Source organism: Melopsittacus undulatus, chromosome Z (assembly GCF_012275295.1).
Source record: "Melopsittacus undulatus isolate bMelUnd1 chromosome Z, bMelUnd1.mat.Z, whole genome shotgun sequence".
Lineage (NCBI taxonomy): Eukaryota > Metazoa > Chordata > Aves > Psittaciformes > Psittaculidae > Melopsittacus > Melopsittacus undulatus.
In genome coordinates, this window is record NC_047557.1 from 103,613,432 (window position 1) to 103,627,924 (window position 14,493).

Sequence of the window (14,493 nt, forward strand, 5' to 3'; positions counted from 1 at the left end):
TCACAGGAGGGAAGACAAAGTGTATCAGTGGTGACATATTTTAAGGCAGCTAATGATTCAATGGGCCAAATAATAATAGTGAAGGTAGGCTGCATTTCCTCTCTTGAATTATTCTTCAGCTTTGACAGGCTTTGGCAGCCTCGGCAGCTCGTTCAGGGGTTGCTGTGTCCCACTCCCCCCCGTCAGCACTGTCAGCCATATTGACAGAAGCTGGAAGAGGCCTTATCCTGTTCCTGGCTGCTCACGTTGGGTTTCTGGAATAGACATGGCTTCTACGATAAAACTGGCTCCCCAACATATTCATTACAACACACTTTAAAATATCATCTAAATCCACTGCCAGTTTTGGAAAGTGAGGTCTCAGAAATACTGCGTTCCTCCAGGTTTGTGGACAGGAGTGGCCAGGCACAGCACAGAGCACAGCGGCTGCGGTGGCTGCAGTCTGCCCTGTGCCGGGGTCTCGAGGCTGATCACCAGAGGGACAAGATGGCTGCCCAGACCTTAGTGGGGCATGGCGGAAAGCAACAATCAGCCCAGGGCCCTGTGGACCGTAGGACAGATCAGCAGGTACAGTGTCGGGCACGAGCCACACAAACAGGGCTGCCGACTGAGACTACCCCACCAGCGACAGCATGTGAGGAGGGAACGGGGAGAGCCGTTGAGGAAACAAGCGGGAGGCGGCTGGGGAGCCATGAGGAGGGGCAGGCTGTCGTTGGAACCGCTCCTGCATGAGCTCCGCAAGACGAGCTCGTGAGGGAACCCCCCCGCCCGCAGCTCGCCGCCCCCAGGCCACCGCGCCGTGTCGGGCCCCTCCTTCCGCCGGCGCGGGCTGTGGCGGGGCGGTGGCAGTAGCAGAGCCGAGCTGGGCAGCGGCCGGGCTCGGGGAGCAGTGCGGGTCTCCGCCGAGAGCCATGGACCGAGATCTGCCGTGGCTCAACCACTCCGACAGCCCACGGGCGGCGGGCAGGGCTTGTACGGGGGACGGGAGCGCGGCGGGCCCTTGTCCCCCGCCGCGCTGCTGGTGCTGGCCACCGTGCTGGGCAATGCCCTGGTCATTCTGGCGTTCCTGGCGGACCGGAGCCTCCTTAAACAGGGGAACTTACTCTTCCTTAACCTGGCCATCGCCGAGCTCCTGGTTGGTATGTTCCGGGGCACCAGGAGGGGCAGAGGGCACCGGCCCGCGGGGCTGCCGGTGTCACTGCCGAACACTGTCCGCTGGCGGCTTCTGCATCTCCCTCTACATCCCCTACGTGCTGACGGGCGAGTGAAGACTCGGCAGGGGCTTGTGTAAGCTGTGGCTGATGGTGGACTACCTGGTGTGCACCGCCTCAGTCTTCAACATCGTCCCCATCAGCTTGGACAGGTTCATCGCGGTCATCAGAGCGGTAAGGGCTGGTCAGGGGTTGGGAGGCTAGGTGGGCTGCCCTGTCAAGCAGGAGGATTTGCTTCAGTCACCGGGCTCTGAGCCCCATCGCACCTCAGTCAAACCCCCCAGCAGACGGGGAAATCAAGGCAGTTTCCCTCACTCCTGGAAACAGTCCTGGAATCAGCTTTGGCACAAAAGACACTTGCTTCTCACTTTCACACTGGAAAAGGTACTCTGCTTTACCAACAGGCACAGCCTTAGGTGCTGCAGTTTCAGCTGAGTACAAGACAGGTTTCACTCTTCTTATACATTCTTAGTTATTTTTCGTCCCACTGCCCCCTCCTCCCCCATTTCCTTAAAATGTTATTTTAGCTTCACTGATCATTCTGAGTCACTCTAAAAGACAATTATGCTTTTTGGCAAACAGCACAAAGAGGCTGCAAGATAATTTTAACAATTCATATGCAATCATGTCTTACCAAATTCTTCTTGAAGAGGGAAAAATGAACAGATTACTTCATAAGCAGTCAACACACAGAATTCCTTTATTTTCTAGGTTCTGAATTAGCCGTGATTTTTGCTTTCAGAAAACAAACTCATGACGATACCAATAGTATTAAATATAAACTGGATGGTTTCAGCAAGGAAAACTGGTTATAATAAATTATAATAATCAGCCACTTTTAAATACTTCTATCCCCATATAAAAATCCCTTCCCAGGCAAGAGTACAGAAGTTGCCAGTTGGGTTAGGATAGTGTAAGAACATATAAACAGGAATTTATGAAGTTCTGAATTATTCTCTATATCAATAAAAATGCTAATCTTCCTACAAGACTGCCCCTGAAATCATTCATAGCTTTCTTAGCGATTGCAAAATCAGACCTGATTCAGACAAACTAAAGATTCCTCATATTTATGGGTAATGTACCAGAACAGCATTGGCTTTGAAGAGTGAGATGCACAGACTGGGGCAGTAATCATGAATCCTGTACAGAATTCAAGCTTGAGGACTTCATAACCCAAAACACTGTGTGGCCACATTAAAGTTGTGAAGAATGAATTCCCATTCACTGTATGAGTGTTGTCCAGTACACCAGGGAATTAGCCTGTTGAGATCATTGTGATTTTAAGATTCTACTGAATGTTCCTGCTCATATGGTTTACTGACATTTTTTTATACCTTAGTTTCTTTATTTTCTAAATAAGGGAAATCAGTTACTCTTCCTGTAAAGCACTTTGCGGACCACAGCACTCTATCTGTACATCTTAATTGCAGAGAAGAGTTCTTCAAGTCTTCAAAAAAGAAAGTCATAAAACAATGAAATTAAGGATATCAAACAAAAGTAAAAGCTGTTACCCATTAATTTTCTTGTGGTGCTATTTTCACATTAAGGAAAAAAAAGGCTATCTTTCTACAAAGCACAAAGAAAAGAACTTGCATGGGTGTTCGATGAATTCACATCCTCTTATGTATCTGAAATTAAACTATTTAAAAAAATCTAAATAAGTGGATTCTGAAGTGCTGCTTTTAGTCATTATGTAAATTGGTGTCACAGGTAATGCAACTAAATACATAAACAACTGATGACAACCACTTTTAGGAACAGCAGCAGTTGTTTGCCTTGGAAAAGCCTTGGTTTTCCAGCTTTTAAGATCTGATGCACATTCTCAAAACATATCCAGCCGCCTTGATACTGTTTGTTGGAATTCCTATTTCAGAAACAGCTTTTCCATGGTACTGGTAAGCTCAGTATAACCCCTCACCCCTAAACCAATATATTATCAACCTTCACAAGTCACTGAGGGGGCCATCTCCAGCCAGCCATGTTTGAGATACTAGTAATGTTTGTGACTTCTCTCTCTCTCAGGTCAGTTACCGGGATCAGAAGGGGGTGACCAGAAATGCAGTGCTACAGATAATCACTGTATGGATTGCTGCTTTTCTTCTCTATGGTCCAGCCATTCTGATTTGGGAGCACATTGCCCAAGAGAGCATTCCCCCTGAAAGAGAATGTCATGCAGAATTCTTTTACAACTGGTATTTCCTAATGATTGCCTCTACTATTGAATTCCTTACACCTTTCATCACTGTTACATACTTTAAGTATTTTCCTCAACATCAGGAAACGCACATCCCTCAGGAAAGAAAACCTATCACCTGTTCAAGAGGACTGTGAAATGAGTTTCCCATGGGAAAGAAAGAAACACACTGTATTTTTTGTAGCAACTGCAGACAGACACAAACATGAGAACTAGCAGCCTTCCTCCCCCAATGAAGGATTCAAGGGTTAGCCAACATAAGCATGGCAATCAGTCACTAAATTTGAATGTCAGTCAAGACCTTCCACCACTCCAGGTAGAAATCGAGACCAAGCCTCATAGGAGTGGTTTCTACAAAACTATAAAAGGCATATACAACACTATCAGCAGAGTGGACATGGCTAACACCATGGCAAACAGATTTAGACTTTCCTGGGATAAGTAAGTAGCAAAGTCTTTAGCAATTATTGTATGTGTGTTTCGTTTGTGTTGGGCCCCATATACACTTTTGATGATCATCAGAGCAGCTTGCCTTGGCCACTGTGTGCAGTATTCACTCTATGAGATCTCATTTTGGCTTCTGTGGGTGAATTCAGCCTTTAACCCTGTTCTATACCCTCTGTGTCACATGAGCTTCAGGAGAGCCTTTATAAAACTCCTGTTTTCAGGAAAAGCCAAAATTCATCCTTATTTTTCGATGTGAAAAGTGTGAAGTATCTTCCTTTCAGTGGGAGCATGAACTGACTAATATTCATCTGCAAATATTACAATCATCCACACAGCTGGAGAAATCACAGTATTGAAGAGAAAGATAATTTCTCAAAGCTCTTGGGGAATTATGCCAACAGTATATTTTCTGGTAATGGTGCACCAGCATTACAGTACTGAAAAGGGAATACAACATTTATGGCCAATAATAAAGAGTTCAGGCTCTCTCACTTTTCATAATTGTAAATACTATTAGTAAGGAATTTCATAAAGTCTTAACCTTGGACCTGTTACATTTTACCCCCAAAACCACTCTAAGACACCAAGGGTCTCAGCTGTTAAATGTAGGATGCTTTTCTCTCCACTTAGTGACAAGCCAGATGAGATCATTACCAATGCAAAAAAAAAAATACTGGTGTTTAGGAAAAGCATGGAACAAGAGGAACCAGACTGGTCAGGTTACCAGAGCAGCTGAGTAATTGGAACAGGTAAGAGCACTGATTTCACTGGAAAAGGTGACTAAGAAATTGTATAACTAAGTTCAATAATAGGAATAAAAAGGGGGTTTGACCTCTGGATAGCAGCTATGAGAATTGAGAGAGTTCATGCACTGGAAGAGTTTCACCATGAGTTTCCCACCTCAGCTATGATTTCTTCCCTGCACCCTGTCTGGATCCTGCATTGGCAGGAATCTGCTCAAGTCAAGCCTCTGCTCCTCCTCACAAGACTGACAGGTATTACTCTTCTATCTTTTGCTGTAAGTATTGAGTAAGCATGATTACTCTGAGATCTATGTCAAACAGATTTTGCTATAGACACAGCTTTAGGTAAACTTCCCTTGGAATAAAATTATACATTTCCAATTAGACTTTTACTAGTTCTGGCTACTTCTGAAAAAAATGTTGTCTTCCCCTACCCCATCCATTGGATCAAGTCACAGTGGGAAAAAAAAAGGGAAGTGTTTAGACATTTTCAAAGTCATGCATCATGAACAGCACAACTTAGAAAAGTCTGTTAAACTTTACAGCCTTTCTATTGTGTGTTTGAAAATCAAGAACCAACAACTACATACTGCTCTTGCCATTTTGCCTCTGCCACTAGAGAAGTTTACACAGGTAGATCGCAAGTTTTGACTACAGTTGTCTTATAAGAGGTATCAATTTAAACATCACTAGTGATACAAGTTTGTTTCCACCACCATAAGCATTTTCTGCATAGCTGAACAGACACTTCACTGGCAGGTGATAGCTATTGAACAACTACAGTTGTCCGTTGCCGCAGCCAAAATGCATATTAGTACAGTCAATCTTAAAGTATACAGACAGTATTTTGAAATCATTTACTTTGTAAAATTTCAATAAAAGCAGTTATAACTGTGAACGAGTCATAGCTTTGTAGCCTTAACAAGTGGTACATGGGAAAAAGCATTAGCTACATTTGGGTTACTGCAGTTGAAACCACCACAAAACCATTATTCAAAGACAGTTCCTAAGTTACAAGCACCAAGCTTGAGCTTTAAACAAACATGGTTAGCAAATACTGTATAATAGGAGGGCATACTGCTACTACATGAGTGGATCTACACGAACATGATCATCATGTTCTGCTGTGGATGCTTCATAATAAAACAATCAGCTTAACAGTTCTCTTAGGAGGAACATTATCCAGATACAGAGCAACATTAAGGTTTTTCAACAGCATTAATTACACCACTTGAGCAAGTAAAGCCGTTAGATCATCTACTCATTCCTCCTCCCCTCCAAGACAGACTTACACATCAGTAGATCAATGAACTCATTGTTGTCTACTCCCTAATTCCTGTTTCTTATGATCATATTTGCCTTTTTTAAAAAAAGGTTACACTAAATGATTGGAGTCTCATTCACTATCTAATCAAGGCAAGTCAATTTTCACAAGGGGTCAACTCAAGAAACAAGGTCAATCAGTTAAACTTTAGAACGTTACACAAAATTTCAAAGCTTTCGGCAACTGGCATTAACTAACAGACAAGACCACTTTTCAAAGTAGTTGCCATTGGCAATTGTTCTACCACTCTACTTCCTGTGGCTTTTCATATAATTGCCACTCATTACTCTAGCACAGACCTAGAATCCAGTAGGGTTTTCTACCACTCTCAAGATATGTCATAAAAGCATTTTGAAATGTGAACACACATCATCTCGGCATCAGTTGGAAAAACACTGTTTGAATGATAAACTTCCACATCAGAAACATAGCATCCTCCCAGCTTGTCCAGGTTAACTATGCCTTGCTTTTTCTGTCCCTACAGAACACTTCTTTTGGTTTTATCAAAAGGTTCAACATTAACATTGGATTCAACAGTGGGCTCTGAAGAGACATGAAACAACACGCGTTAATAGCAACTTTATTGTTTCACTGGTGCAAAATCATGATACTGAATAAACTTGTGTAATGTATTTCCCCCTAAATTTACAGTAATGAAGGTTATACTTATCTATATAGATTGCAATTTCTCTATTTTTATACTATGTGGAACAAAGTAATCTTGATAAATATACCCTGTGCACAGTATTGGCCCTCACTGAATGTCACAGAGCCTTAATATGCAAAATATAACTTCTGGTTTTGAACATGGTGCTTTAAAATTCTCCAAACATGCATTAATATATTCTAGTTTTTAGGGAAAAATATTACACTTAGTCTTAACTTGCATTAAAAGAAAAGCACAAGCAGAATCTGACATACAATAATCCCAAAAATCTGATGCTCTGTGTAAGATCAGACACAGGATCAGACACAATTTCAGATGACAGTCACTGCCAATTAGAACTCTAGTGCTACAGAAGCAACAGTGAAAAAACAGAAGAAAAATCAGAACCTGAAGAGCTTTACCATGTCACATGGATTTCAAAGAAAGTTTCAGCTATGCTAACTGACAAAATTGCAGTAGCTGGTCCAACCTTTCAAATTGTTAAGAGTACGCCACGCAAGTGTTTGAAGTGCCAGACTGAACAAATGAATGTTAACTTGACATTTCTGAAAGGCTTAACCTAGGAATCTACCTTAAAAAGAAAAACAAATAAACCATATGGTATGTAAATGAAAAAAGTACAGTGTATATACTCCTAAAGAACAAGACCTTCATAAATTGGCCCCTCGGATTCTGGTGATTCCCTCCTCAGACGCAAGTGCTCCAGTGTGTTGTGAAAGTGTTTGTTAATTTGTTCTGTTTCTTCGGTAGACTCAAGGTTTGGGAGATCTTCTCTTATCTTCTGTATCAGCTGATTCAAAACCTGAATCGTCACCTACAGGAGAACACAAACAGAAGCCATCAGCAAGACCCGCATAGAAGTGCATTGACATTGGCTTTAACAGACTTGTGTCTAAACTATTGGCATTTGGATAGTTCTTAGAAACATGGGCAAGGCTGTATGCAGACAAACTCTTGGAGACAGCCTTCTCTTGCTTATCATAGGGCTACTCTGATTTCAGAGCTCTGTGGAAATTGCCTCCATGCCAGCAAAGAGTTTAATCAGACATTAATCTGATAGATTTATGACTTTTACTACAGCATTTCTCTTCAGTTTATTCAACACAAATTGAAAAAGCTTTAAACAAAAAAAGCAGATAATCAGATTGTCTGTGCACTCTAATATGATCTGTTGCTTGTAGAAGTCAGTCAGGATTGTAATACCAGATTTAAAGTAGTTCTTAGTGACTAAGTCACTGCCTAGGAAAGCACATTTGCCTAGTGAGTCCTGCAATACACAGAACACCACTGAATCCAAAGACTGTTTTTATATCTGCCAAGTGTTTTGAAATTCAAGATTTTATTTTCATCTCCATCAGATACTGCATCTCATATACTAGCACACTACAGCAGGAAGGCAGTTCAGTAGTTGTGAAGTCAGCAAACCCCTAAAATCTCTTTAGACATTCTTTCAGAAGTACAGGGTGTTCATCAACATCTGCTCTTGACCCAGTAATGGATTGGGGGGGGGGGGGGGGGGCGGGGAATGTTGATCTCTACTTGACCAAACAACTTTTTCCAAAAGTTTACTAGTTATCTGCAAACAGCAAGTATATGCAGCAACTATCCAAGACTGCAGATGCAGAATTTAAACTGGTACATGAGATGTCATTATCTGTTTCTCAAAACTAAAGCTTACATCAACCATTTGATGCACTTAGCAGTGACCTTGATTCACTACTTGAAAGGAATGACTCTCTTTTCCTTATGTACATATTAGGTTATTTACCTGTAAAGTTAGATGAGCAAGTAGTAAGATTTCAAGTCCTCGTAAGTTTCAATCTAATAAATATTTCTGGTATCTAAGTCCCACAATATTTAAATTCATAACTAAATGGAAACCATTTGGTGTTTTCACCCATGTAAGAATGAAGCTTTATCTCAAATTTTACTACCATATCCAGAATTGGCTACTCTTACTGCCAGAACTTGTGCCTGTTGTAACTACAAAGCAAGCTGAGGACACATGATTTGGGGTATAAGCATGAATGAAGAGCTTAAAGAAATCCTCTTTTAAAAAGATGCAATAGAGAGAGTGCAGTTCTACTCACTGCCTCATTTTCCTTTTCATAAAAGTAGATGTATCTGTTCAGAATTTCTATGAAAAGCTGGACTTGCAGAGAGGGGTCCATGCACTGATTCGCTATCTTTAGAGCCTTCTTTAGGCATTCCATCACTCTTTTTCCTCCATGAAGCTAGAAGGAAAAAAACAAAGATTAGAAGATATAACAACCTTAGGGTTATCCAGTATCTCTTCCCTTGGCACATTTCCTGGTGGTCCACTACAAACACAAAACTATACAAACTGCACAAATAAGCTGTAATTGAAAGATTGACAGTTTAAGTCCTGTTAAATCAGGCAAAACCATGAACAGTTGTTGACAGCTCTCAAAAATGAGATGAATGAGCTCAATCTTGTAATACGTACACTAATGCATGCTTTGAGAAACAGATTTCAAGCACTGCTTTTCATAATTACAACAGTTTATGTCACCAGCCCTGAAGAACACACAATTATTTTTTTACATTTAATTTCAATAATGTGTATTTTTAATTTTAAAGTTTAGTGGTTCACATGTAACACATCTACAATAGCAGACACATGCAAAATGCAGACTCTAACAGCTGGTCTCCAACTCCTCTCCAAAGTTTGCATGGTACTTCCACCCTTAAAATTGTGTTGTCTCCATTTTGGTATGCATGCAGCTTACACTGCAGTGTTATTTAGAAGCTTTATACATTAGAACACATTTCAACAAAGTCTACATCACTAAGTGATATATCTACATCAGAAGCAAGGCAGAGGTAGGATGTGTTACACTGCTGTCCCTTTATTCTTACCTCCTCTCCATTCTTGTCAGTATTTCGGCCAGACCAAAACAGATGGGCACAAGTACTCACAGCCCGGCACTGGTCTGGCTTCTTAAGGAGCTTAGAGGCTGCCAATGCACACTGAGTCCTCAAAGGCTCGTGGTTCTCCTCACTGAAGCACTTCATCCTCTCAAATGTCCCAATTATCAAGGTAATTGCAGCCAGCTGTGCTTTTGAATCACTAATTTCATCTTCATACAGAGAGAAGGCCTAGTCAAAGGAGAAAGCAAGACTCTTAATCACTACTTTAGAACACATCAGCAAAAAAACCCAAATCACACATGCCAGTGACAAGGCAGTGAAGTGTCGAGTTTTACATTAGTTAAAAGCTTCAGGCAGGAAAACAAATTTTTCATTGAGAGCATCAAAATTACATTAAGTACACAGACTGGAAATAAATCTTCCACGAAATACTTATTAAGTGACCACAGTAAACAAATGAGATTCTGATATAACCTGAAGATTGAGTTTTCCCTCATTTCAAGCATCTGTTTGAATATGGAACCTCTGTAGCAGTAGTAGTCCCTGGAGAGCATTTGATTCTTTGAAACACACAGAACAGCAGAGCAGAAGTTGAGGGGTAGATCAGTAACCAGAGTAGGTAAAAATCATTGGCACTGCTGCTACATGGATGAAGAGCCCTGAGAGAAAATATGAGACTAAAAATCTTATGAATCTATGAACCATCTCTGATAGAAGGCACATAACTGCCATGCTGCTCTCATCTTCAGAATTGTGCTATAAAAGCAACTGATACAAGACAGTGAGGAAAGGCTGAGGTTATCAGCTATTTGGTTTAAGAATAAGCATTATTAGCAGTATAAGAGGAAATGTTAGGACAAATCTTGCAACATGGATAACATTAAATACATTGGTTCTTTATCTGATGGGAAGGATGGCAATGTTTTTAGAACAAGTAAGGTTTAAGATCAAGAAACAGGCTGAAGTGGATTTTCACACTAGTTTATAGTTGGTTTCAATACAAGGATTTTAATTAGCAAAGCCCAGCATGACAGGTGTGAACAATGCAAATTTTAGAGAACTTTCAAAGAGGGCTTGTGGTCAGGACAACACCTGCTTGACAGCAGGAGTTGTGAGAGGCTTGGAAGCAATGAAGGCACATTTTTATGTTGAGAAAGCTGCACTCCTCCAGTGAGCCAACTACACGAGTAGGAGGCAGTATTGCAACATACCACATGCTGTCAAACTGAGTATTCAAATCAGTAGCAATGGAGCTTAATTCCATAGCAGCCTGGGAAGCAAGAATTAAGATGAGAAGTTTCTACTTAGTAGCACTAGCTGTCAATCATTTCAAGATGGTTTAATGACAATGAATAGTTTAGTGTTCAGGAAACCTACCCAAGCCAAATTTAAAGTAGCACAGGACAGTGAGTGTAATAGTTTGGACACTCACCTGGGACATGAATTCATAAGCCACAGTTTCATGATTCTCAAAGCCAATCTCTCCTGCAGCCAATGCTCCTTGTAGGAAGAGACGGAGAGGCAGCTCTGCCAGTTCTGCTTTGATGAGAGCACTGATGGTCTGATGAGCAAATGAGAAGATCTTCTGGCATTTCTTTTCCCATTTGTCATCCTAGAGAAGAGGAACAAGCCAAAGCTTGAACAAGACTATTGCTACAAAGAGAATCTAAATTGTAACAAGATCTGTCAAATGCTCCTCTGTTTTCTTCTGCATGCCACACCAGGCACTTACTGAAGCACTACTGAGTGCCCTAGCAGTACTGTGTTGACCTCAGTGGGTGTTCATAAAAGTGTTTCTTCCATTTCCAAAAATTTCACACCCATTTTTCCTACCAGCTCATAGAAACCTTCCTCACAAGTAATTGCAGTTACCACAGCTATGCTTAGAACACAGCTAATGAGGCTTTTGCTCGGTTAAATTGAGAAAAATTCTATTCAGTCTGGAGCATCAATCAGGAAGGGAAGAGAATTTTAAAACATTAATTTTGAGGAGTGTTTTAACAAACAGCATTTTAACTTATTTCCCCACAATATATCCTCCAAATAAGGGAAAGTAACATTTTAGCTAAGTATTTCAATCAGAAAGCATTAAAGGGCCAAGATGGACGACTGATTATTTTAGTGTGCACTTTTGTAACTACTGTGTGAGTTAAACTATAAAGAAACACTTGCTTTTAGAAACATTAAAATAGCATAACTACAGATTTAGAAGTTGATAAATTTCAATATCTGGATTTAAATTGGTTTTATGCCAGCACTTGCAGTGTCCCAACTCTCTTGTCTCCCCAAATAAAAACACATCAGTCACCTTCATGAATAAACAACTAGCCAATTTCTGCTTCACCATTCCTCAAGTGCTGAGGTAGTTTAGTATGAATTGATAAAAATCCTCTGTAAGTTAGAAAGCTCTTTTACCTCTAGTAAAAATCTGTCTCAAGAAAAAGCAAACAAAAACCTTAGCATTCTACATCAAGTTTTAGCATAGACACAGCCAGACAAAATGCGTTTTTAAGAAAGCCCAAAAGATGCAAGTATACAAGAGTACCTAGAGGTCAGCTTACCACTTTGGAGTTCTCTTTGTAGCGAAAAGCAAGCTGGTATGCAGCAAAAACCAATGGTGGCAGTGTAAAACGAATACGCTGGTTCCCACCTGCACCAAAGTGCTTCCGGGCAGTGTTGAGGATCTAGAATAGAAGCACTGTATGCTTACAGCACTCTTGAAAATGTGTGTTATTCATATCTATAACTTAGTCTGCACTCTATAGAATCAGAAAGACATGGTGGCAGCATCAGACAGACTGCAGTATTTTGGGAGGACTACATACAACTTGCTTTACTTGAATTAAATGTGTGCAGTCTGTATCATCTCCACAAACTTTTCTTGTTGTACTATATTCACTACAGGTACATTTCAGACTGTGCAGGAAGATGGAAGTTTCCTGAGCTTCCATTTAATAACAACATCAGATACATTATGTCCTCAACGCAATGGAAGCTACAAAAGGACTATTTTTCCCTACAGTAGCCTGTTAAGAATATAAAAGTAAGAAGCAAAATTTCATGAAACTGAACACACAAGTCCGTAAGGCATCTCAGACTCTGAGAGAGTACAGCACTACATTCTGATAGCCACACCTGCAACTGTTGCCATTTACCCCTGCTTTTAGGTTTTCATTATGCTCATTAATGCTTCTTTTATTGCATTTCTCAGTTTTAAGCATAAGCTGCACATACAACATGAACATGATACTTTGCCTTTTGCCCGTGTTCTCAATGAGTGGAGAGAGACTAATGAGCTCTCCTTATTTGCACTCTAAGCTTCCCCCCCCTTCCCCTTATTTTGGGATTATTTCTATCTATTGATAAAATTAGTCATGTATTCTCACAACCAGAATTCTTGGTAATAGCAAGAATCTTAGATGTAGGAAATCATTTAATCCATTCAAGGCAAGCTAAACATTAGAATAACCTGACTGTCTTTCAAAGGGGACAACTCAGATATACCATATTTCACACTAAAACTTCAGAAACCTAATTTCAGGTAATTTCTACTAGAGATCAGAGTTAGAAAGTAAGATTTTTTTTTATTTTAAGTGTCAGAACAATGATGGCTAGGTTACTACAGCCAGGTACTATTACCTTGCTGTCTAGTCAAAGCAGTCCATTACCACTTTGAAACAAGCACTAGAAGAGAAGCTCAGTGTCCAACCCTACATACATTTTTAGTTTACTTGAATTGTACTTACTAGAATTTATGTAAACAACATGAGTAAATAGAAATCTGTCATCACCCATTACTCACTTTATTGGACACTTTGGCTTGTAATGTACTAAGGTGAATGAATTTGCATTTCAGCCCTCTTCTATAGAGAATGCATAATTTAAAGTTATTAAAGAAGTTTAAGAATAAGTAATAGAATAAATATTATAATAGTTAATATTATATAGTCTATATAATATTATATAATTATAAAAATATATAATTTTATTATATAATAGTATAAAAAATAAATAAATTCATAAATTAAAGAAATACTGTGAAAGAGTTATGAAAATCCCATAGTCCTAGATTTTTCCTACTGTTCCTGTAATGCAGGAAAATCTGATACAAGCATTTGTGATGCTTATCAGAAAGTGCAAACTAATACAGTTGCATCAAAACTGCCACCTTATGCTTTTAAGTTGTTATCTGCTTTTTCCAAATACAAACCATTTCATACTAACATTAAAAGTGTCACACAATGTTCTCTACCAAGTATGCAGCACCAGAGCACTGATGCCCCAGTACATTGTGATGTCCCAGCTACACACGGATGTCCCAGACACTACAGTGATGTCCTAGCTACACTAAAGTCTTGTACAGTAAATAAAGAACTGACAACTCAGGGAACACAAGGATTTCAAAGCACTGATGGCCATACCAGATACTGTTGGTCGGGGTCATCTGAACGCAAGAGATGAATAAATCTCCCCACAAGACTCTGCTCATCAGCAAAGTCCTCAGGGTCAGGATCTTCAGCAGGCTGATCTGGTTGATCCTGGATCAGTGTGGATACCAAATTCATGATAGCATCAACCTGTTAAAGGCAATAATAGCAGCCTATAAGCATAAGCTGAAGTGAACTGGGAGCATCTTTACAGCCATTCACAGAGCTGATGAAGTATGAGCAAAATCTGAGTTGGTGATGCTTTAGAAGGTATTAGCCTTACTCCCTGAAGTACGGTCCCTCCTAGCACAAGTGGGACAGCATAGCAGTAGAGAGGAAATTCAGATTCCAAAACTACTATCCAGTCTTCTTCAGGTAATTTTAAGGGGGTTCAGGGTCTTTGTTCAAACTTAACAGAAACAGTCGCTAGGATGAGGTTAGATAAGATGTGCAAAGACAGGACATTTAAGAACATGGGTGGGCGAATTATCATGTGGGATAAAGCTCTGCTACTAAGATGGGAAGACAGAGGTACACAGGCTAGGAAACAAAGCATGCCTTGCATGAAGCCTATGATTCTAAGTC

At 40.3% G+C, this 14,493-nt stretch overlaps 1 protein-coding gene and 1 pseudogene across 1 annotated transcript in view; one reads left to right on the forward strand and one right to left on the reverse strand.

Moving 5' to 3' along the window:
* Positions 1–911: 911 nt before the first annotated feature.
* LOC101877368 (histamine H3 receptor-like) lies at positions 912–4,111 on the forward strand (annotated as a pseudogene).
* Positions 4,112–5,440: 1,329 nt separating this feature from the next.
* VPS35 (VPS35 retromer complex component) overlaps positions 5,441–14,493 on the reverse strand; it is a 28,150-nt gene continuing 19,097 nt past the window's right edge. Inside the window, exons 12-17 of the mRNA XM_005141675.3 lie at positions 13,903–14,058; positions 12,043–12,165; positions 10,914–11,093; positions 9,470–9,709; positions 8,680–8,823; positions 5,441–7,403 (exon numbers count right to left, since the gene is read on the reverse strand). Of these exons, the coding sequence (XP_005141732.1) occupies positions 7,224–7,403; positions 8,680–8,823; positions 9,470–9,709; positions 10,914–11,093; positions 12,043–12,165; positions 13,903–14,058 (1,023 nt within the window). The 3' untranslated portion in view covers positions 5,441–7,223. The remainder of the gene's footprint in view (positions 7,404–8,679; positions 8,824–9,469; positions 9,710–10,913; positions 11,094–12,042; positions 12,166–13,902; positions 14,059–14,493) is intronic.